This window comes from Caretta caretta, chromosome 3, assembly GCF_965140235.1.
Source record: "Caretta caretta isolate rCarCar2 chromosome 3, rCarCar1.hap1, whole genome shotgun sequence".
NCBI lineage: Eukaryota > Metazoa > Chordata > Testudines > Cheloniidae > Caretta > Caretta caretta.
Window position 1 is genome coordinate 65,123,439 of NC_134208.1, and position 25,811 is coordinate 65,149,249.

The window sequence follows — 25,811 nt, forward strand, 5'->3', positions numbered from 1 at the left end:
AAAAGTTCTAAGACTCCATTCCTGGTCTATCCCCGGCAAAGACAGAATATAGACAGACACACAGACCCTTTGTTTCTCTCCCTCCTCCCAGCTTTTGAAAGTATCTTGTCTCCTCATTGGTCATTCTGGTCAGGTGCTAGCGAGGTTACCTTTAGCTTCTTAACCCTTTACAGGTGAGAGGAGCTTTCCCCTGGCCAGGAGGGATTTCAAAGGGGTTTATCCTTCCCTTTATATTTATGACAGCCCCTAACACCATAGTATCTGAGCACCTCACAATCTTCCATGTATTTATCTTCACAACCCCGTTGTGAGGTTGAGAAGTCCCTATTTTACAGATGAGGACCTAAATCAGAGAGAGTCTAGGTATGTCTATGCTGCACACTAAGCCTGGGCTTTGATTGAGATTTGAGCCCAAATCCCCATTCTGTCCACACACAAATCAGTCTGATTCGGGTCAGCAAATGCTCACGACTCATCTAGGACCCTGCTAGGAGTGAGGGTGGGGTGTCAAGAGTCCAAGTCCTGCTGAGACTTGGGTCCAAACCCTGTCTTCTTGCAGTATGGATACAACTCAAGCGGCGGAGCTGAATCAGAAGGTAGGCAAAGCGCAATATGGACATGTTAGCATGGCTGTGGGACTCAGGTCCAGCATTTGTAAACACAGGCTTATAACGCCCAAAGTCACCCAGGAAGTCTGTGGTGGAGCTGGAACTTGAACCTAGGCATCTCAGATCTTAGGCTACTGCCTTAACCACTGGCATATCTTTCCTTATGCACTATGTATCTTTCCTTTTCACCACTTTGGTACATTATGTATACTTTTGCACAACTGCAATAAACCAGGGGCCAGATCTGATACCCTTAATAGCATATTACTCCAGTCAATGGGACTCTTTATGGAGTAAAGTATTATTCAGTGTGAGTAAGGATATCAGAATTTGGCCCAAACCTACGTCTACAGATTTACATTTTTGGCTAGAATATACTAAACTCATACCAAAAGCCTCTCCCCGTACTGACTATGTGCACAGCAATTAATTGTTCATCTTAAATGCTTGCCAATTTTTACTGGTTTTGTACCATGAATTTGTTCACCTCAAAACCAAATGCACAGTATTGTATATACATACCCAGAAGAACACATATCTGTGCCCTGATACTGCAAACACTAACATGCATGAGCAGTCTCACTGAAGTCAATGGGACTACTTGCATGGGAGACTAAAGGACATAGGATGTGCCAGATGTATCACTTTTTAAGTTCTCTATAATCAATTTTTTCTCATTGGCTTTCTGTTGCTTAAATCTCAGAAGAGATCATTCCAAATATCTCTTGTTCATTGTTTTAATTTGTTTTATTACTTCTCTAAAGTAACAAATATATTTTATATACATACACACAGGCATATGCACTATGCATTGTATAGTAGTTACTTCTTTGTTTTAATGCTCTGGCTGATCTACCATTTCTATTAATAAGTAAAAAAAACCCTGTTTTCAAAAAATTAAAACACAGACCTTTAACACCAGGAGTGAAATTAAATTAGTTAACTGTTAGGAGCATGAAGCATTAATTAAATGAACTAGAGAATTTTCCCCTCATGAGGAACATTTATTCAGTGTAATTACATTCCTTCTATTCAAAATCTATACTTACCCAAGTGTAAAATATTACATCATACCAATAACTGCAGAGTATAAGCAAGTATTTAACTGTAAGGATCTATTTTTCCTAACAGACTGAACACATTAAATCACCTTCACTGTTTGAAGTATTCAAAGTAGTGATGGAAAAACCCCTCCCTTAACCAGCAACTACAGTACCTAATTCATTTTTCTAACAAATACCCAGCTATCAGAGACTAGCTCCAAGTATTTTCTTGCAAAGTTCATATCCAATGGTGTTAATGAGAAACTTTCACTACTATTTCTCCACAATATATCCTGCTGGCTAGTTTACTCATTTGCATCTGTTCTGCACCACTGAAGCCAATGGGAGTTTTGACATTAAGTTCAGTAGGGTCAGGTCCTTGGCTAGAATGTGGGGATAATATTACAAAAGTTTTAGGTACATTCCAATAATGCTATACATAAACAAAGTAAATCAAAACAACAGGAAGTCAGTGACTATGGCTATGATTTGCAAACCTAGAAGCCTAAAACTAGACTCCAAATCTATATTAGAGCACCAAATATGGCGACCAATTTTCAAAACTGCTGACTTCAATGGGAGCTGTGGGTGCTATGAAACAGAGACAACTTTTATTTAGGTGACCAATTATGGATTTCATTATTCAATTTTGAAAATATGAGGGTCTCAAACTTACAGAGGTTCTCAAACTTTTTTTTTTGTCGATGGGCTTCTTTTCAAACGCAATGTTAATCACAGACCACCAACTGAAAAACTGACAGACAATGGTATATGTATACTTCATACAAACCTGTACTGTTAATAACGCTTTAAGAAAAAGAGCATCACAGTACTTACAGATGTCAGTGAGATGGGTGTGCCTGCTTCTTACTGCAGAGTCTATCGTTGGTGTGACTGCTGGCATTTTGAGGACACCCCCCCCCGTGCAATCTCTAAGGACTCCTTGCGGTCCAAGAACCCCAGTTTGAGAACCGCTGGGCTATTATTTTCAAGGCTGAAAATGGCTCTTTGAGTCACTTATAACTTATTATGAATTGTGACCTTTGGGGCTGAAAATGTTCATGTTTGGTTTCGGGCCAGAAGGAAATGATTTTGGAAATTTTCATAACCTGAAAAATGGCTCAATAGATTGTTATAGCAATGGTGGGGGGAAAAGAGGGTGTATTCCAGCTGCTACATTTTCAAATACTTTCTTCTGCACTTTAACTCCTAAACAGAATAGCGAGACCGTGCCAAACTTGGTTTCTACATAATCCTGTATTAAGAATGTGTGCTTTGCGGAGGAAGCTTGTTTGTGAAATAATAAGATTACTGATGTTTGACTATAGCACTCTCACTAGCCGTTCTTCAACTTCCAAAGTGTGTACCAGGGTATATTTAACTCTTCTATAGCAGTGGTTTACAACTTATTACATACTGTGGGCAGCGTATGCATTGCCTGGGCAGCAGGGGCCTGGTCCCCTTTTTTCCCGGGGAAACACACACACACAAACTCACTCTCCTGCTGGCAATAGCTCAAAAGGGGGGGGGTGAGAAAGCCTGGATTTGTGCTGGACATGGCCCACCTTGATTACCATGCACATTGTAGGGAGAGTGGTCACTTTGGGATGAGCTATTACCAGCAGGAGAGTGAGTTTGTGTGTGTATGGGGCTGGGGGGGTAAGAAAACCTGGATTTGTGCTGGAAATGGCCCACCTTGATTATCATGCACATTGTAGGGAGAGTGGTCACTTTGGATGAGCTATTACCAGCAGGATAGTGAGTTTGTGTGTGTGTTTTTTGGAGGGGGGTGAGAGAACCTGGATTTGTGTAGGAAATGGCCCACCTTGATTATCATGCACATTGTGAAGAGAGTTGTCATTTTGGATGGGCTATTACCAGCAGGAGAGTGAGTTTGTGTGTGTGGGGGTGGAGGGTGAGAAAACCTGGATTTGTGCTGGAAATGGCCCAACTTGATGATCACTTTAGATAAGCTATTACCAGCAAGACAGTGGGGTGGGAGGAGGTATTGTTTCATGATCTCTGTGTGTATATAAAGTCTGCTGCAGTTTCCACGGTATGCATCCGATGAAGTGAGCTGTAGCTCACGAAAGCTCATGCTCAAATAAATTGGTTAGTCTCTAAGGTGCCACAAGTACTCCTTTTCTTTCTACCCATTTCCATTACTCTTTGATGAATCCCTTCTAGTTCTGCAATACCCTTTTTGAGACGAGTACACGATATTGCAGACCACTGACCATTTAGAATGACTTTCTTGGCGTGAGGGCTTAAAAAGGGCTTGAGAGGTGTATGGGCTCTGAGGTGCTCCTCTGCATAGAGGTGAATTTCTCCCATTGTGCTTTACTTCCTCACAGCACTGTACGAACCATTCATGAATCTTCACAAATTGTAACTTCAACAGAGTCACATCGATATGAATTTGGGCCAACAGGATTATCTTCTGGGATGTTCACAGGTTTGAAAGATCATTCCACTATACGACTGCACAGTCTAATATAAATGATTCAGCTAAAAACGTACATAGAAGCGTGAGGGCTCTTATCAATATAACAATGGGAAGTACTGCTCAGTAGTCTTTTGCTATCATTTTATCCGCTCCTTATGTCTTTGTGCGATCACCTGCACAATAGTTAATAGCTTTGTACATTAACAATATAACGGACTTACATAAATGTATTGTAGACGTACACGTTAACCTGGGGATGGGTAAATTATGGAAGTAAAAATAGGGATCAGCTGAAGGGGCTGAGTCTTGATGCTCATGTTGGTCTGAATAAGCCTCATCTGATAGCATCTGATTTTTACAAACAGATTTGTGTGATTAGTAATTGACTAGGAGATCACCAGGGCCAGACTCTTCTCTGCTCTGGTGCCTTCTCTCGCCCTAGTTCCTTGTGCCTGTGCTGTAATCAGCCCAAAGGTCCGACTGCTGGGCCAGGACAGAAGTTGCTGCCCATCTTTATACGAGGGCTCAGAAGTAGGCAGCACTTCTGTGTTCTGATCCACTTGATAACAGAGGCAGGTGAGGAAAAAACTTAACTCTGAGGCCTTGTCTGCACTAGAAAACTAGACTGGTTTAAACTCATCAATCAGGGGATGTGAAAAAATCACCCCCCTGAGCAGCATAGTTAAGGTAACCAAAGTCCCCGTGTAGACAGCACTACATCAATGGACTAATTCTTCCATCGATCTTGTTACCACCTCTCGGAGAGATGGATTACCTAGGCAGTAGGGACAATCCCTCCTGTTGGTGTAGGTCATTTCTACACTGAAGCGCTAAGCAGCGCAGCTGTGCCTCTGTAGCATTTTAAGTGTAGACAAGCCCTGAGTTTTCTAATTTTTGCACAATAAGTCTCAGCATTGAGGCTTCATTCACTAATTGGCACATAATATGGACATATTAAGTTGATTTAAAACTGGCTAATTGTTTGGTCTCAATGTAATTAAAATGGGGACTCATTATCCAACAGGTGTTTCTCTAGTGGGGTCCAACAGGGATCAGTTCTTGGCCCTATGCCATTTTTATCATTGACCTGGAAGAAAAACATAAAATCATCACTGACAAAGCTTGCAGACGACACAAAAATTGGGGGAGAACAGGTCACTGAGGGTACATCTACATAGCCTGTGGCAGCAAGTCTCAGAGCTTGGGGCAACAGACTTGGGCTCACAGGGTTCAGGTTTTCATGTCTGAAATATCTGTGTAGATGCTTCGGCTTGAGCTGGAACTCAGGCTCTAACACTATGGAGGGGGGTTGGCTTCAGAATGTGAGCTGCAATATCTACTCAGCTAGTTTGTTGGAAGCCTGAGCCCCACAAGCTCCAGTTGACCTGGGCGCTGAGATTCGCTTCTGTGGGCTGTGTGTTGACATATATTGATACAGAGCTACCTGGATCACTTGATAAGCTGGGCACAAGCAAATGGTATGAATTTTAATACGGCCAAAGGTAAATGTAGACATCGAGGAACAAAGAATGTAGGCCATACTTACAAGATGGGGGACTCTCTCCTGGGAAGCAGTAACTGAAAAAGATTTGGGTGTCATGGTGAATAATCAGCTGAACATGAGCTCCCAGGGTGATGCTGTGGCCAAAAGGGCTAACGAGATCCTTGGATGCATAAACAGCAGAATCTTGAGTAGAAATAGAGGGATTATTTCACTTCTGTATTTGGTACCGATGCAACCGCTGCTGGAATACTGTATCCAGTTCTGATATCCACAACTGAAGAAGGATGTTGATAAATTGGAGAAGGTTCAGAGAAGGGCCAGGAGAACGATTAAAGGACTAGAGAACATGCCTTATAGTGATAGACTCAAGGAGCTCAATCTATTTAGTTTAACAAAGAGAAGGTAAAGGCGTGACTACCAGAGTCCAGAAGTACCTACGGGGGAACAAATATTTAACAATAGGCTCTTCAGTCTAGCAGACAAAAGTCTAGTATAACAAGATCCAATGGCTGGAAATTGAAGCTAGACAAATTCAGACTGCAAATACAGTGTAATATTTTTGACAGTGAGGGTAATTAACCATTGGAACGATTTAAGAAGAGCCACGATAGATTCTCCAACACTGGCAATTTTTAAATCAAGATTGGATTTTTTTCTTTTTAAAGATATGCTCTAGTTCAAACTGGAATTATTTTGGGGGAGTTCTATGGCATGTGGTATACAAGAAGGCAGACCAGATTATTACTGTGATCCCATCTGGCCTTGGAATTTATGAATTTTATTTGCTGTTAAATAATTGTACTAAAAGATCCTGGGTTACATCCTAGGAGTTGATAAAAGTCCCTTTGACTTCAGTGGAACCAGGATATAGCCCACACTTCACAATATGTTGAAGAAACGCACTGTTTTGGGGGCAGGGATGCAAGGAAGAGAAGAGCCACTAAACAGAAATATTTCTAACACAGCAAGTTCTATAGCTAATATTTAGCCACATTCTAAATATCACCTTTAAACAGGAAAAACAGCTACTGCAAATGGAATATATCCCCAGGATACCCATAAGGAATAGACATTTGTGATTAATTTAACTAGTCACTATCTACTGCTCTATAAAAATACAGCTGAAAATGCACTTACTCTCTGTGACAGTAAAGAATGCAACTTAAAATAAGTTTTCTGTTTGTTCAGCAAATCTCCTACACTTTTTTTTTAAGAAGTAACATTGGTTTCGCATTGTTATACAGAAGAAAACATTTTTTTCCTTCTCAGCTTTTCTGCCTTTCTTTAAAGGGAAGAGACAAGTACAACTAAACACTGCAAACATTAAAAGCTGATTACTAATTACTGAAACAGAAGAATTGAGTTACATGAGTTTCTCCTTAAAAGGTACAAAGGGGCTAATCCAGTTGTCCCAGGTGATGTAAGAGGACACATGTCCAATACCTCTCCATCATAAGCCCACTGAAATCCACCTTTATCTTAGTTTACACCAAGAAAACAGAGTAAAATGGTATATAATAAAAATGAGAAATGCACGTGGACACAGATCATTGCTGAAAACCTGAGAAAGCAAAATGAAGGAAAACATGGAGAGGTTTATTGGCCATCTTTTCAAAGCTCCTAGCTGAACAATATGGAGCCATAGACTGTCTGGAAAGCGATTCATGAGAAAATAAAAATGTGTTGGCCAAATTATTAAGTTATCTGAAATTCCACAAATAACTATGTTCAATTTTGACTGGATGGAGAATCTCAACATGGAAACAAAAAAGGGTATCAGTAGTTTGGAGGACCAACAAGCAAAGAACGTTATATCCAACATTAAATTATCAGTATAAAGTATTTGATGATATAGAGAACAAGATTAGGACAAGAGTCAACCACTATGACTAAAGGTAAGGTCCAACTGTGTGGAGAAGATGATCCCAAAGCTTCTGGAGACCTATCATTTCCAGCATCACTTATCATAGGGAAGTGCTCTGCGATCTGGTACTGATCCCAGGAGTGGGCCAAGCAGCCAAGACAATTACATGTAGTGTTCATAAGCACAATTAAGACTACATTCTCAGTTACTTGATTCAACAGGGCAGAATTTTTTTCAGGGAGCAAGGTATTTAAAAAAATACTTGTAGATAATTTCCTCTTATCTACTTTTCAGAACCAGACTTCAGGTTTTATGTTTCTCCAGCAAAGGTTGATAGCATCGCTATTACTGAAAACAGCATAAGCTCCCTGATCTGTTTGTTATTCCTACAAGCATTGGTATCATCCAAAACCTGGATTGGGGTCTCAGCAGGTAGGGAAAAAAGTATCAAATTTGAGTCTACCAAGTGATTAGTTAATATATTAATAAGTTTTTTGATATTTATTTCCTTTCCAAAAAACAAAAATCAGTTCACCTTTAATGTGTTAGGCTGCTGCTAAGCGGAGCAAGAGGAAGGAATGTTAACCCAAGTGGCCTGGCAAAATCCCAACAATTACATCTGTCTACCCAAAACTTTTCCTGCAGTTTCAATTGGCTATGGCCTTCTTACACTGCTGCATGTTGTTCTGTGCACTATTAAATGGCTGCCAGGCTTCACCTTAGACACAGCAGCTTCTCCATTGCGAATGAATTAATCCTTGTGTATTAGTGAGATTTTTTAATACTTAACAGCTGTATTGTCCTTTCCTGCAGAAAACTCGACGGAAAAAAACCCCAAATGCTCACTTGACAGGCTGTAAAATGAATTTGCTATTTTGGAATACCTCTGTCTCCTCTCATACTATTATGTATAAGAGCCTTTGAATTAAAGAGTCATTCCATCCTCTCTTTTGATGCTGCTGCTTAAGAAGCCATTGTATTCATAATTTTCCATTACTGATCATACCAGCATACCATTTAGAGAGGAGGAAATTAGTGGCCAATCCTATTCACAGTATAGTCTTTGGGAGTTTTCCATTTACTTCAATGGGAGCAGGAATAAGCCATTGGCAAGGCAGCTTGGCCATCTCATCTCTTGTATCTTTCTTCAAATCCTTCCCTCTCACTTGTTGGATGGTCGATTCCTTTCTGCGTTTCTTCATATACTTCCTGTCTTTTCCTGATTCCAAACTTTAGTTTGTTTTCTAGCATCATCCACTACATTCATCATCATCTATCAATCACAGATCAAGGACCAATGATTTAAATGAGGATGATGTGATTAGATGACAAGATTCCTAAAACTGCAATGAATGATGGACTCTGATTTCTGATGGCAGGCAAGTTATATGTATGTCACTGGAGGCATTACGTCAAGGCCATGATAAAAAGCATCACTCCAGGTTCATCTTCAACTGACAGTCAAGAACAAAGAGCCTTAATAGCCTATCTTTCTTCCACAGTGCACTTCACCATAGCCAAATTGCTATTCCATTTCATAACTACTACATATGATACTTGGTTGTATGCCCCTTTAATCTGTTCATTTCTCCATTTGATTCTTTGAAGACCTGTCATTACCACTTCACTCTCCTTTAGATGTTGTGGTCTCAAACTCTTCTGAATGTCTTGTCAAGCTGCCTTGCCTGCCAATACAACTCTGGAATTGAGCAGCAGCTTTTTTTCACCAAGACACATTTCTCAAGGTCCTTGTAATCTACAATAAAATTTTCCCCATTATGAACTATAGCTACAATTTGATACAGTTGAATACCTGTATTTTCAAAGCATCGTTTACTCTATTCAAAAACACTATAATGAATACATCTCTTTTCCATATGTTCTAGAATACCAAGACTCTTAAAGGAAGCAAACTGCAATACAGTGTAAGCTTCTGCAACGACTGTCATCCACGCAGCACATATCAAGTATATGAAACATTAAGGAGAAGCCTTCATTATGGAGTCATTGCTTTATAATCTAAGAATGACTTATTACTCCCCATAAAATTTATGGCTGAAGAGCTTGTTATATATGGATCTCATGTCAGATCTCTGTGCAGTGTTGGCTGGCAGACTGTAAAATACCCCTCACTTAATCAGTCTATTAATTCTGAACTTTCCAGAGCTAAAACTAGCTTACAGGAGGTAAACTTCTGGGAATAGAGCCCTAAATAGAAATAAGTTATCTATTTCAGTGGAACAGGTACCACATTCCTTCACAGAATCACAGACAGTAGGACCAAGTATGCCTTGGTGTGATCAGGTATACAAACCTCACACTGGGCCTGAAGGGATTAAAAGGCAATGCGTCCAGGTAGCTCTGCCCCTCTGGGCCCATCAAGCATGCACTGGCTGGAGGAGCCAGTTAAAAGGGAGCTCAGCAGCCCAGGCAAAGGGTGGGTAGACAAACTGCAGAAGGGAAGGTCCTTCTCTTGGACACCAGACAGAAGGTTGAGTCTGAGAGGGGACCACAGAATGGGTAAGGCCTCCTGGCAGCACCTTCCCCAATCACTACCCTTTTGAGAACCAGCAGATTAATTGTCTGCAAGGCCCTACTCCTTTGGACTCTCTTGTTTGTTGAGAGACTGTTTGGACTATAGGTAGGAAGTAGCCCAGGGCACTGAACTTGGACTTGCTGCAGGGAGGACCCTTGCCAGTGTTGTTTCTCACTGAGCCAGGACCCAGGTCCCCCTACCACTCCCTTTTAAAGGCCTAAGCCCAGATGTGGGTGGAAATTTGAAGATTTCCAGCTTAAGGTCACAAACAGACACCTCTACTGCCCTGACAGAGGGGCAAGAGGCCAGAAGCTGGGTGCACTAACCACTAAGCTGCCTGGCCCTCCAAGTCCCCCATCACACTTGGTTTCAGGTATCTTTTAATTCCTTAATTTAAAACTGCCTGAAGCGTGCAAGTGAAGTTTTGTTTGTACAAATAGTTGTGGGAAATGGTACAACCATTCTTTGAAAAGTAGAGCAATTCTATGCTCTGTCCAGATAAGACAGTTTCTTTGCAGTAGATCACAAAATTCTGCAACTAGACTGAGGTTGTGATGATGAAGCTATGCTAATCGTGTCTATGTTAAGCCCCATACAGGCAGCACAGCAAAGTCCTAAACATACCTTTATGGAGAGTTCCTTTCTCACGGTTTCAAACAGGACAATGAATAGTTAACACAATAGAGACATAGAGATGTTGAAAAGTTCCCTAGAATCTCTGATATAGAGAAACTTATTTTATTTATTCAGACTAAAATATAATATGGAGAATTGACTGAACTGTTTCCAACACACATACCAGCACATGACAATTTCCATTTGCCCATGACTTCGGGGAATGGTGCTAGACGATAGAAAACTAGATGGTGCCTACAATATTGTAATGCAAATGCTAAATAATTAGGATATAACAACTACCTGCACAGGTTCTGAAATGTGGGGAAAATGACTAACAATTAGAACCGTCTTAATGAAAACAAATACAAAACTATACCAGACGTAGCTCTAACATCATTCGTTACTGTGCACCAGGTAACATGAACTCTAATCAGACCAATCCATTCCGGATTTTCACAACCAAACCTATACTATTCTTGTCTAAAGAACCTTAGTACTTTTTCACATGTGTTCCGAGAATATTGTTTTCGAAGATGTCACCAAATGACAAAATTACACTTAATCTTCCAAATTCTTTTTCTTAGTGTGCAAACAAATATTCAGTATTGTGACGACATGCTGTGTGTTGTTATACAAGATTCTGGGTAGAAAGAGTAGGGTAAAGAGAGTTGGAGTTAGGCTTAGATTTCTGAAAAAAGGGGATTGCTTTTGTGTTTTTGGTAACCACCTCTCCTCCAGGATACGTGTAAACAAAACAAGTTATATTTAGAATATACCCAGACTCCATGTCACTGATTTCTCCTCCTCTGCAAAGCTGACCTGCAAGACCATGGACATCTGGTACTGCTCAGCAAAGGGATGACGCTATAATTTGGTTCCTGATTCTGGATCCCAGTTTAGGATTTTATTGCTGCTTTCTGAACCCTGATTCACCATTATCATCATCTCAAGTAATTACAAGAAATGGGCTTAGCCAACTGGGAACATGGGGGTCTGTAGCCACCACAAAAATTGAGGATTTTCATTAATAAAGCAAGAAAAACATTGAGCTTGGAACAGAAGCTTGTTCATCTCACTTTATTAAAAATGGACAAATTTAGTCACGTAGAAAGCAATTCATTAAAGCTATATTCAATAACTTTTTTTTTGTTTTGTTTTTTTAACTCTAGCCCCTTCCCCCCCAAATATAAAGTTGCGTATGGCCCTGGAAAAACATGTTTTACATACAGAGTACCGTCACACATTAAAAAATTGATGGATGGCTCTAACAGCTGCTCAAACAAATGTTATGGTAAACTACAGAAATATCAGAGTTTGAGTGATGATTTAATAAAATCAACTTAATAAAGTATGATAAAATGGTAGAGGCACAAAAAATAGCATCATAATCTCTTAATTGAACCTGGAAACCTCTCTCAATCTTCATAGAAATATTTAAAGTAGTATAATTCTTCCAGTATTGCTTGTTACTTCCAGTGGTGGCTGGTCATCATATTACCACTTCTTTTCTATTTATTCTGAAGTGTTTTTATGCAGTACAATAACTTATTTTTTTAATAAGTGTAGACTTCGTAATTGTACTAAACTGCAAAACTGATGTTTGCATGAAAGATATAAAAGTGAGGTAATATACGGCATAAATCACCATAAATGAGAAATAATCAAACTTAAAAAGAGAGTACACAAGTGTTATCTAAATCCTCACAATAAAGAATTTATTTGCAGATGTAATGCAAGACAGAGTTGGGGTTTTTTTGTTTTAGATCATTTATCACAGGAAATATGGTTTAAGAGGGAACAATAATATGTAATCCAGACAAGATTAAGTCTTACATCATCCCCTTTAATACTGATACCTTGGCAGAATTAGCTGAAACCAGCAAAAATTACTGCAGCAGTGGCGTCCATGCTGGGCTGCTATAGCCAAGATAATCTTCTTGGAGTAGCCAAAAGAGACTGGCACTAATGTTATTGTGATTTCTCACTTTAAGAGCGATTTTAGCAAAACTAAAAAATACAGTCACTCCAAAGAAACAAAAATGAATATATGTATATCAAGGAAGCTATGTTCTGTGTATTAACAGCAGTTTCTCCACTTGATTATCAACACTGGTTGAGAACTTCAAAGCACCTATGCAGTCAAGGAGATTTAGAAATGGAAATTAATGGAAGAAGATGTTTCTAAATCCCCAAGATAGTTATGAAAATCTGAACCATTTTCAGTAAATGAATCAAAGGGTATGGATCCAGATGTTTGCAAAATATAAACACCCACAAGTACATACATAATAGAAAACATCTCCATTCCATTTTATGGCAGACCCCATACCTTAGTAGCTATTGGTAGGAACGCCCAATTTTTAATTTTTTTTTTTTTTAAAACAAGAGTGCAAGATATGTATAAATCTACTTCATTTTCCTTTCTGGTATGGGTGGGTAGGAGACCCATTTTTAAAGTCAATTTCTCTCCCCAGTCTTCATCCTTCCCTACTTCACTGCCGGTCAACCGCCTTGAGCAGCAGTAGCAACAATATCATCTTTCCCTGCCTCCAATGTTGCTTCCCAAAATGTTTCAAGGCAGCAACAGAGTCACTCTTACACAAATATGGATAAGTTCACTTCTGCTGCTCAGATTGCTCAGGAGGAGCAGGAAGGGTGAAACTGACCGCATCCTTCAAAGTTTTACTCTGCTATTGCTCCAGAAAGGATTGGAAGAAGTAACAGAAGTATCCACACATTTCCTCTCAAAGAAATTTTATTATTTGTGAGAGAATGTGCAAGTACTTTTTATACGTTGCAGGTGATGGGAAGCCTCTAATACATAAAGGCATTCAGTTCAATTCAGCCCCGTTGTGCATATATATTACAGAACATAGTAATTCTGTATCTATATCCATTCTGTAATAATTACTGTACAAAATGGAGTTATCAAGCCATAATGAATGAACTTAAAAATTCTGATGTTCCCTAAGTAACTTGTTTCTTGAGCTACCAAATGTTATTGTGCATCAAATTACGAATAAAGAGAACTAAATATTTCCCTATCAACAATAAATAGATTCAAATTTTTTTTTTAAGAATGGAAACTATTATAATCACTTAGTCCATCCTCCTGCATGACCACAGAATTTTAGCCAGTAATTCCTGTATCCAGCCCATAGTTTATGGTTGAGCGTGAGCATATATTTTAGAAAGACATACAATCTTGATTTAAAGACTTCGAGTGATGGAGAATCCACCACATTATTTGATAAATTGTTAAAATAGGAATTTACTCACCAGGACACACTGCTGGCTGAACCTTAACTATAGAGGCACCATTATGATAACTAATGCAACAACAATGTGAAAATGATCCTTTTGTACCATCAGCTAATTTCTCCCGTCAGAAAGGGCTAGTGCAGCTACAAACTTTCACTTACACTGGATTAAACAGAAAAGAAATTCTAGAATTGTAACAAATGAAATGCTGACATTGCTCTGTAGTCCTTAAAACACAACTTTCTTTCAAAGTCATGCAACTGTAAAAAATAAATTCAAAACTGCAATCTGTTTAACTCCCAGAATCACTGTTACAATCTATGGCCATAAGAGCCGATGCTTGGTACTGAAGCCTGTTTTTCCACAATAACAAGACTGAGAGAAATATGTTAAACAACCCCATATATCATCATAAGAATTCAGTATATAAGTCATTTTCTGTTCAGTGTGCTGGAATTCAAAGAAAGGCAAGATACGTTAGCAAAACATAACAGATTACTTGTCACTTTAAAGCATCTCCCAGCATTAACTGCTTTGTGCTGTACGTACAAACTTACCAACATATCTGACCAGCTTTTATGCTCAGAAGTAACAGATGAACAGTTCAATAAGAAAGTAGATGACGGGTCAAATGGGTGCTAGCTATGGGCACTTCCAATTTTTCAAATAATATATGAAGAGAAGTTCAGCCAGATAGTAAAGCAAAGAACTGCCAGCTCCTGAGGGAAGAGAGGCAGAAAGATCAAGAGTATAGTGAGCTAAAGCAGTTTTCTGAACAATGTAAAACGAGCCCAACAAAGGAGGGCAAAATAAGGCTCACTGCAAGCACAGGATAGGAAACTTTACTTATAACCTTCTGAGTCTTACTCCTCAGCCCTTCATAAATCCCCTTTGTACTGCTCCAGAGGAATCCACAGTTGGCCAAGTGAGCCCTAGAGCATCTGCCACAGGCACCCTTGGTAGAGGAGATGGGCCATGGGTTTGTCAGGGACAGAAATCAATGTTCTCCACTAATCCTGGTTGCTGAAGGGGCTCCTTGGAAGCAATCTACCAGCGCAAATTAGAGCAGCCCCTGTTGCTGGACTAGGTGAGCCCATGTTTGACTTTTTCCTCTTTATTCCTGCCATGCACTTGTCTTCCTATGTCAGCTACAAACAAAGAATTTCAGTGCCATTACACAAGAATGAAGAAGATACGACCCACAAAAACTGCCAAGAATTGATGTTCTGCTCTCACGCAAATAGGCAATGTGGAAACCTGCTGTAGTGTATATACTTGATCAGTAAATTCAGACAGCTAGTGTTATGATGCCTTCTGGTGCACTCCTGTCACATGCAACTTCAGTGATACAAACCACATTGAAATATTTTCACAGGGTCATACCAGAATGAAAAAATATTTTAAATATTATTTTGCTAAGCAGTAGCACACTGCTAGAAAATAGAAGACAATTTATAGTGAGCACAGATATGAAGACCACTAAACTGGCCCCAGAGATCTCTTTTAGAGCACAAGGCAGAACAGTATATTACTGAGATTATTAGCAATTAAGCACATTTCCTTTGTGTGCCTTTTTATACCCAGACGTAATCCAATCCATACTTATGCCAATCAGATTTATACGGTCTTCAACATTGCATTGCAACACAGAGAGGATTCGATGTAAGAATCCACATCCTTTACACAAAATTTGGTCTCTGTTAGCACTGGGATATGGAAAAGATTACTCTTTATCTATTACTTCCGAAAGCTGAATACATGAATCATTCCTATGCTACAGATGAAATCAGGTGCTTACTTGTGCCTTGTCTAGGTCGACAATTAGGGATTCAGAACTACCTACTGCATATTTTTTCTCAATCTACAGCAGAAACATACATGTATGTTCTGTGAAGAAAAATACTCTGCTGAATAAAACATTGGCTTTCTACTTGGAATGGCTAGATTGGTTGAAACACCAATTGCTGAGGCAAGAAGAAACTTTCCAGGTTCTTTTTGGCCCAATTCCAAAAAGATTAACTCTATCTACTTTTTAAAAAAATCTGTCAAAATACTTTTGTAGACCGCTGACAATTATACATTAAAGGTGCACTGCCAAGGAAAACAAATATTGGTTTTGCCCTTTACTACTTCTTAATGACATTTAAAGTATGACTGTCTTGTTTAACAAAATAACCCAGTTTTTTCCACACTGAGTTTAAGACTCAACATCCTTTTCCCCCTCATTCGGGTCATAGGGGACTTCACCTGGTGTGATATCACTATTCAGGTCTCCTGCATACCTTGTCAGTTTTTTCCATGAAAGGTATGGAAGAAAGGATATAATATTCCTGATATCTGTGGTGCAGAAGGTGAACAACAACAAGCAAAATCAGAAAAAACTTTCTGAAAAATGAATCTGAGGCAGATTTTAAAGAAGCAGCTGATACAGGAAGGCAAGCAAAGAGCGTAGACAAAGGGTATCTTTAGCATGAAAGACTATTCTTAACACTATCATTAGAACAACAGGGGTGGTGACTGCATCTGCATTTTCATTAGATTTACACACAAAGTAAGGTTTCAACAATTTACTAACAGAAACCATTAGCCTTTCAGTGCTCACATCGGCAAAAGCACATGCTTCGAACTAAGCAAGTGAACAGCCCCATTGAAGTTAGCCACATCGGAATGCTTCACTGGATCAGGACATAAAATTAACATACAAGGACTCTGGGGGGGAAAAAAAGTTTCTCACGTGCACAGTCATATTTGGAAAATGAGTTTACAAATAGATCACCAACAACTAAAAGAATTCAACCGGCATCTCAGGAAAGAACCTTCTCTAACTCCAGATGCCATAGTGAACTTTGGCAACGCGAGTATAGCATATGCCAAGGCTCTGATCCTGCAAAGAGACATGCAATTGTGCCAGTGCTGAGTACCAGTGAAATCAGTGGGGCCCAAATTAACCATATCAGTGCACTGAAATCAACAGGGCTTTACAGAGGCACAAGGATTCTTCACATCAATCTTCACAGGATTACAGTGCAAATTAACACCACTAGCTAATCTTTAAGGGCAAAGTCCTGGCAACATTCGCAACGTGAGTAACTTCACTCACAAGGGTAGTCCTATTGAAGTTCATGGGACTTGTCATATGAAAGCAGGTACTCACGTTTTTTTCAGGCGTATGCCCTAGCCTTCTGTCTACAAAAGGGGTAAGATATTTCTTGAATTTACTAATCCATCTCTCTCTGGGTTTGCTAATCATTTCTCCATTCCCATCTACATCCAGATAAAACCAAAGAAACCTCCCACTACAGAATCTCAAACACTACACACAGAAACAATGCAAGGTGTATCCCATCAGCATACAAAAACAGACTTTCATTCAAACTATTTCTTAATCCCAAATAAAACTGGGAAGCTTTTACCACATATTATGGGCAGTAAACAAGTTATATGAATGTTCACTGTTTAACAGGCAACCCAGATTGTTCAACTGCATCAATCTATTAAAAAAAAAATGTAATTTTGCAATATCATTCCACCAGCACATAGAAGATTCCTCAGTTTCATGATTCAAAAAAAAAAAAAAAAAAAAAGTACAATTCAATAACAGTTCTGACCTAGGGTAAAAAAAACACCGTTCTGAAATAAACAGCAATAACTGCTGTTCACTCGAGAGTTTAAAAAACTACAGACCCCTTTTTAAAGTTCACAGAGGGTAGATGATAAGCCAACTAAAAATCTGCATGTTTAGTTATTTCACAACTCAGTGGGCCAGATCCTCAGATGGTATATCTCAATTTAACACCATTACAGTCAATAAAGGTACACCACTTTACACCAGCTGAGGTTCTGGCCCAATATTTCTTTTATGGGCATTTCTTTTCATTTACTTATTTTGACCTTAACAACGGTAAACACAATTAGAAAGAAATCTCAATAAAACAGAAAAAATAGTTTACATAAATTACTTAAACTATAGAACACAATTTTAGGTTAACTCCCAAATCAGACATAGATTTAGATACACTTATTGACCTAAACCAATCAACTGTTGATTCATATAATTGATGGACTCAGTCAAGGATAGTCAAAGAATATTTTAAAGGAGGCTGAATTAATACATTTTATTATCATGAGTTAAAATGACTATATATTTCATTTGTAAACTGTACATGCTTATTCATAAAGAAGATAAAAATTATACAAATCTCTTTCACATTTTATGTTATATTATCTTCTCTTCAATAATTACTTCATTAGAAATGTTAAAAGCCCCATTTCTTTCACTGGAAAGGGTTTGGTGTTGTGGTTTGGTGTTGTTGAACAGTAATCTACAATAGGACAGATTGCGACCATTTCACTGCCATGCACACGCACTTACTTGCATGAGTGATCTCATCATTCAAGGGAGTGATCACCCAAGGAAGTAAGGGTTCACAGTCTGATTCTTTGTTATTACCACAATTACTTTAATTTTCTTTTTTATAAGGGCTTTGACATATTGCTGTGTTTTAATGGAATTGTACTTTAACTGTTCTACCTATTCAAGATTCCCCTTTTTAAAAAGTCACTGGTGGCATTTATTTAAACATGCTCTTTAGCTTGGACAGTTTAAAAATCTGTTATACCTTCCCACCTTGGTCTAAATATTAAAATTCTGGGGAAAACTGCATACTAAAAAAATTAATTCTCATTGCTGTATTTAGTATTACGACTAGCTATGCAGCCCCAACTAATAAGCCCTTAAGTTGGAGGGTTTTATGAATCCCCAGGGGCCTGCTCTTTCCTACAGATAACACCTCTATATTGGATGAAAAACAGTTCATTACCTGGAAGGAGTTCATGCAGCGTAGTGAAGGTGGCAGACAAGCATTACTCAAACTCAATATCAACAGCAATTCCAAACAGGTTTTTGATGGAAATGTTAGAGGATGAACTCCAATATCATTTTCCCATGCATCGGCAAGGCTGGAAAATAACAAGAAATCCTGTTAATTAATTCATGTAAAGTTAATTCACATAAAATACATAGTGCACAAATGGTTCAAACAAATGCTAAAAAATAATGTATTGTTTTCTATACCCTAATAGTTCTACTTCATGTGCATTGTCCTTTAGGTCAATGTATTTTCCTTACAAGGTGGTAAATGTGAGAGGTATTTTGCTATTATCACCAATTTTACAAAAAGATACATAATGAGAAAAGACAATTTAGCACCCATCAGAACAATTCATTTTTACATTTGTAATTCTAAGTTTTAACAATATTCTGAATCAGATCTCAACTGTCACTGCCAATTTCCTATCATACAGTATTTTTGCATATACAATATTGCAAAAAGAACAGCTAGTGTATTATTAGGAATCCTTTTTATTTTTAGCCAGTAGCAACACTGTCACTCATCACTGATGAAAAGGTAGGAGGGCTAGGACTCTCATGCCAATTGATTTTTATGATATAGCAATGGAACAAATCTACAACAACCAAAATCAACCCTAGTTTACTTTATATGGCTTTCTGGTTTGAATATAAAATGCACTGAAATTCTCAGAGCTAATCACACTCAAGCACAGAAACAGCAGCCAACATAATTTTTTTTTAAAATATTTTTGCCAATTTACGCTGAGGAATAACAGATTGTTTCAGCAAAATCAACTCAGAATGCCAGCACAACCAGTTTGCTAACACATGTTAATCTAGACTTCCTTTTCTTCCATGTAAGAACTGTCAGATCAGATTAATGGTCCATTCAGTCCAATAATCTGTCTCTGACAATGGCCAGTACGATGCTTGAGAGCAAACTGCAGTTACAGATTTAAATACATATTTTTATTAGCAGGTCAGCCACTTCATTCTTGTATTTCTTCAGTTCTCCTGGAAACATATCAACCAAACCTGGTGACTGGTTGCTGTTAAATTCACTAGTTTGTCCCTCCTCTTTCAACAGCTGAATCTTTATGAGTACCTGAAAAGAGCAGGTACCATCCCACCGTTCTCTGTGGCATAGATCAAGACAAACTCACTCATTCAATCTGCAATATCCTTACCTTCCTTAATTGCTCCCTTTACCGCTGGTCCTCTAGCTGTCCCACTGATTCTGTGACAGACTTACTGCTTCTTATGTACTTAAAACATTTCTTGTTATCTGTTTTCTCTTCACACTCCCTCTTAGCTTTCCTAATTTCCATTGTATGTTTCACCTTCCACAGTTTATGCTCCTTTCTACTCGCTTCTCAGGGATGAGGATTTTTACTTGAGAAATACCTGTTTCGCTTGAATGGCCTCTTGAACCTTTGCATTTGACCACACTGTTTTCCTCCCCCCTTGCCTCCTTCTTCCTTTTTTGTTTGGAAGTAGGGAGGATTCCTGTTGCTCTATTATATACACTATGCTGAAATAGCTGCCATATTGCATCCAAGGATTTTAACTTTCTTGGTTTTGACTTAAGTGATTTTTTACTTTATTTTAAATCCTTTTCTAAAATATGTCAGTGTGCTCATTTTTGGAGATTTTTTTTCCACAAGGAAGTTGGGGAAGTACTATGGCCTGTGTTATACAAGAGGTCAGATGGGATGATCAGAATGGTCCCTCCTGGACTTGGAACGTATGACTGTATGGATTTAATTATATAGTGGCTCAATTATAGTTACTTCTTAAACCAACTCCTTAGTACTCCTTAGGATTTCTTAGTACTAAATCAGGAATAATGTCTCCTTTTGCATGCTCTCAGACTAGCTGATCCAAGAAAGCACAGTTTACATTGTTAAAAGTTGTTTCTCTAAACCTTCCCTGAAGTGACATTTGACCAGTTTATATGTGGGCAGCTACTATTGTTTTATTAGACTCTGCTTCTTTATTCTTCTTCTGCTCTCTCACTCAAGGGAGTATTGAAAAATGTTTTTCTTCTTCTGTAATTGTCCTTGTGGATGAAAGAAAAGCTCCTCTTTGCTAAAAATGGAGTATTTCATTGTTTTCTAATACAGTTATTGATTTTACAGAGCCTGTTTTTATTTTGCATACACTAGCTGTCTCAACTGCCATCTACGAGAAAGTATTGCTTGCTTTCACGTCACCAGCTCTGGAAAAGGCCCAGTCATGTGAGGTGAGTGCCTCCTGGGAGGTACTAAGCATCTAGTGGGAGCAGCATCCCCAGGAAGCACTCTGCTCCTTGCAGGATCAGGTCGAAGATGCTAGCACAGAAAGAGTACCTCAACACTGTTCATTATTTATATTCCCCTGTTTCGACTAGTGTATGCATCTCACTGCTACTTCCTCTTCTGTCACAAAATGCCATATAGTGCCAATCTTTAAAAAAGAGGAGGAGGAGGATCCTGGGAACTACAGGCCAGTCAGCCTCACCTCAGTCCCCGGAAAAATCATGGAGCAGGTCCTCAAGGAATCAATTCTGAAGCACTAAGAGGAGAGGAAAGTGATCCGGAACAGTCAACATGGATTTACCAAGGGCAAGTCATGCCTGACTAATCTAATTGCCTTCTATGACGAGATAACTGGTTCTGTGGATGAAGGGAAAGCAGTGGATGTGTTGTTCCTTGACTTCAGCAAAGCTTTTGACACTGTATTTTGACACTGTATTCTTGCCAGCAAGTTAAAGTAGTATGGGCTGGATGAATGCACTATAAGGTGGGTAGAAAGTTAGCTAGATTGTCGGGCTCAACGGGTAGTGATCAAGGGCTCCATGTCTAGTTGGCAGCCAGTATCAAGCAGAGTTCCCCAAGGGTCAGTCCTGGGGCTAGTTTTGTTCAATATCTTCATAAATGATCTGGAGGATGGTGTGGATTGCACCCTCAGCAAGTTTGCAGATGACACTAACCTGGGAGGAGTAGTAGATACGCTGGAGGGTAGGGATAGGATACAGAGGGACCTAGACAAATTGGAGGACTGGGCCAAAAGAAATCTGATGAGGTTCAACAAGGACAAGTGCAGAGTCCTGCACTTAGGACGGAAGAATCCAATGCACTGCTACAGACTAGAGACCGAATGGCTAGGCAGCAGTTCTGCATTAAAGGACCTAGGGGTTACAGTGGATGAGAAGCTTGATATGAGTCAACAGTGTGCCCTTGTTGCCAAGAAGGCCAATGGCATTTTGGGATGTATAAGTAGGGGCACTGCCAGCAGATTGAGGGACGTGATCGTTCCCCTCTATTCGACATTGGTGAGGCCTCATCTGGAGTACTGTGTCCAGTTATGGGCCCCACACTACAAGAAGGATGTGGAAAAATTGGAAAACGTCCAGCGGAGGGCAACAAAAATGATTAGGGGACTGGAACACATGAGTTATGAGGAGAGGCTGAGGGAACTGGGATTGTTTAGTCTACAGAAGAGAAGAACGAGGGGAGATTTGATGGCTGCTTTCAACTACCTGAAAGGTGGTTCCAAAGAGGATGGATCTAGACTATTCTCAGTGGTAGCAGATGACAGGACAAGGAGCAATGGTCTCAAGTTGCAGTGGGGGAGATTTAGGTTGGATATTAGGAAAAACTTTTTCACTAGGAGGGTGGTGAAACACTGGAATGCGTTACCTAGGGAGGTGGTGGAATCTCCTTCCTTAGAAGTTTTTAAGGTCAGGCTTGACAGAGCCCTGGCTGGGATGATTTAATTGAGGATCGGTCCTGCTTTGAGCAGGGGGTTGGACTAGATGGCCTCCAGAGGTCCCTTCCAACCCTGATATTCTATGATTCTATGAAGGTGAACCCAGATTAGAAATGGATAATAGAGGGGTATAAGCACAAGTCTCTAGTTTGGACTAAATTTTATGACGGGAGAACTCACCGCTGAAAATAAACCTGGACAGTTGACATGAGTCAAGTTTAGAAACCAACCCCCAAAGCAGGTAGATATAGTAAAATGTACTCAATAAAATGGTTCTGAACTAGGAACAGCACACATCTTGAGTTAAGCAAAAAGGACATGAGTGTGCTTTGCAGCTGGACACTAAATCCTTGCTTCTATCCTTATACATTGTTATAATTCAGTCATGCCTGTCAGCTATTTCCTTATTAGGAAAATTCTTCCAGTCATAAGTTAAAATTAAAATCACTAGCTAGAAGCACTGTTTACTGTAAATATTCAAAAGGAGGTAAAAAACCCCAAACCCCTGAAATACTCCGTGTACAACTTAGAAATCAATTAGAATAGTAGAAATTAAAAGTAGAATATACTGTTACTGTAGAGATCAACTAGTACACTCATTGGGGAAAAAAAGGCTTACATTTAAAGCAGCAAAGGCAATTTTCCAAATTACTTGAATATACTGAGGTTAGCCCAGTGTGAATTTCCAGATATCACCCAAAACAAATTATTCTACTTGACCAAAAAGGTATTAATTACTCCCCAACCCTCTTATTATAAATTCTTTGCTTCACAGATAACTAGATTCCCAATGAACGTTAGCGTGAAGGGTTTATTTATAAATTTGTTCAGATATGGTTGATTACTTATAGCAGATCTCAGTCTTCATGTTACATCTCTTTTTATGGGAAAGTAAATTTTTAAAGAGGCTTGCCACAGAGCTTAAAAAAATGTATGTTATTACCCAAAAGCAATACAGCATAATCTTCTTAATCAGGCCGTCCAATTTTGGGATGTCTCTCCGGGCACCTATGTAGTCTAGCAACAGGGAATGGCAATGAATACTGCTTAATTGGGATAGTATTAGCATGAATTAGATAACACAGAAAGCAGCAATGCATGCCTTAGCAACACGAGCTACCACAAGTACATGAAACCTGTCCTTCACTCTCCAACAGGCTTCCCATCTACCAAATCAAATTCAAGGTCTCAGTCCTTTATCTTCACGGCATTCAATGGTCTGCGCCCAGTACAAATGAAAGATCTCTGAAGCTCTGGGATGAGGACCATAGTTGACAACTTGGCTCCTTAAGTACAATGAAGCTGTCCATTGCAAGGGTAAAGCTCGTTTGTGCAAGAGTAAGAGCTTTTTCTGGGGCCACTCCAAATGCAGTGCAACAACTTTCACAGGATCTAGGGATGACTGCCAACAGCAAGGTGTACTTCTTTGACCTTGCCTACACTCCCACTCCCAGCATATAAGACATAAAATAATTAATAAAAAATAAAATAAAATAAGAACTGCACATAACTTTCTGGAGAGAACAAAATCTGTCACATGGCAAATGCTAGTCACATTGCTAAACGCACTTCCGGGTGGTGCACCAATACTATAGCGATGAGGGAGGTATAAGAGTCTGAATGGGGGCCCACAAGACTACTGCTTAATCGGGGCCCACAAGACGAATGCTATAAAGTATGTCTTTTTATGCTTTGATCTTTTAAAATGGAGGATACAAAATAATAAAGATTAAGAAATAAAAAATTAAATGCCATTTTACTCTTGTTTTCTAGTAGTTTTGTATATTGTGCCTTTCCAGAGTTTTCCCTAAGGGCTTGATCCCTGCAGCAGGGATTCAAGTAGTGATATCGTAATCATGTTACCGTACTGGGCAAAAGATACAAAGCAAGGAAAATAATGTTGCTGTTATATGTATGATAGAAAAAGATTTAAAACAGTATGAGAGATTTTTTCAAAGCTGTCTCAAGGATTTGTCTGTCTTCAATGAAAATGAATGGAAGATAGTGTCTAAATCACCTAAATTGCTTTGAAAATGTCAACCAATATTTTCTGATGTTTAACAAATTGATTCTAACTGCAAATGTGAACTTCACAAAAAATGAAAATGACTATTCAGATTCGACTAGTGGTGAAACTGTCAAAGATCTTCAACCAAAACAGCTGACCAGACTCTTTAGGTAAGCACATCCAACTTTCTATACTCCAAAGAACAACGATATCATGCCAATCATAATTATGGGTTATACCGTGTGAGCAGCTGAGAACCCTCTATTCCCAGTTTAGTCAAAATAAGACTCAGAAGAAGCTCTCCTCACCCTGATGGAGCAAGACTTAAGATATCAAAATTGTGAATTATGTATTTATTCTGTCATTCCCTGAACCCACATAAGAAGTTGTGACAAAGTTCCTCCTTTAACTTGGTGGGTCTTGCACTTATTGGTGAATTTGCTCGCCTCAGAGATTCACGGCAGCCCTCAGTTTGGCCACTTTCGTGGCTCAAATCTGCGGTTTTACTCAGATAACCTCATCTCTGGCTAGCATGGGGAAAAGGAAGGAGAATAATCCCTGCAGTCTCTGCTGATCCACCATGTGGGCCGGGGAACAGCCCAGACTTTCCCCTCTGGTGGAGCCCACAGTCCAGATCAACTCCTCCTGTGTCTGATCAGGAGTTGGGAGGTTTGTGGGGAACCTGGGCCCGCCCTCTACTCCGGGTTCCAGCCCAGGGCCCTGTAGACTGTAGTTGTCTAGAGTGCCTCCTGGAACAGCTGTACAACAGCTACAACTCCCTGGGCTACTTCCCAACACCTTCTTTATTCTCACCACAGGACCTTTCTCCTGGTGTCTGATAATGCTTGTACTCCTCAGTCCTCCAGCAGTACGCCTTCTCACTCTCAGCTCCTACTGCCTCTTGCTTCCAGCTCCTCGCATGCATGCCACAAATGGAAGTGAGGTCCTTTTTAAACTCAGGTGCCCTGATTAGCCAGCCTGTCCTAACTGATTCTAGCAGCTTTTTCTTAATTGGCTCCAGGTGTCCTACTTAGCCTACCTGCCTTAATTGGTTCCAGCAAGTTCCTGCTTGTTCTGGAACTGCCCCTGTTACCTTATCCAGGGAAAAGGGATCTATTTAAACTGGGACTAATATATCTGCCTTCTAACACACTCCTGTAGCCATCTGGCCTGTGTCACAAAGTGTTAACAGACAGATGAAGTCTCGCTCCCATCAACACGTGGAAAATGTGCACACAGTCACTAGTCTTAACAAACAGTACCTGCTTAAGTTCCCTTGCACATCAATAAGAGATCAGACCCTTTTATGTTTCAAGTCCAG

General features: G+C 39.4%; 1 protein-coding gene across 2 annotated transcripts in view; it reads right to left on the reverse strand.

Moving 5' to 3' along the window:
• Positions 1–25,811, reverse strand: part of UBE3D (ubiquitin protein ligase E3D) — a 113,130-nt gene that overhangs the window by 21,959 nt on the left and 65,360 nt on the right. The window contains exons 9-10 of one of the 2 annotated variants that reach the window (XR_007355917.2): positions 18,701–18,839; positions 14,438–14,599 (exon numbers count right to left, since the gene is read on the reverse strand). Coding sequence is in view for 1 of the 2 variants with exons in the window: in XM_048845145.2 (XP_048701102.1) it covers positions 18,701–18,839 (139 nt within the window). In the remaining variant the exon portion in view is untranslated. The remainder of the gene's footprint in view (positions 1–14,437; positions 14,600–18,700; positions 18,840–25,811) is intronic. The other variant, XM_048845145.2, reaches the window with a different exon arrangement.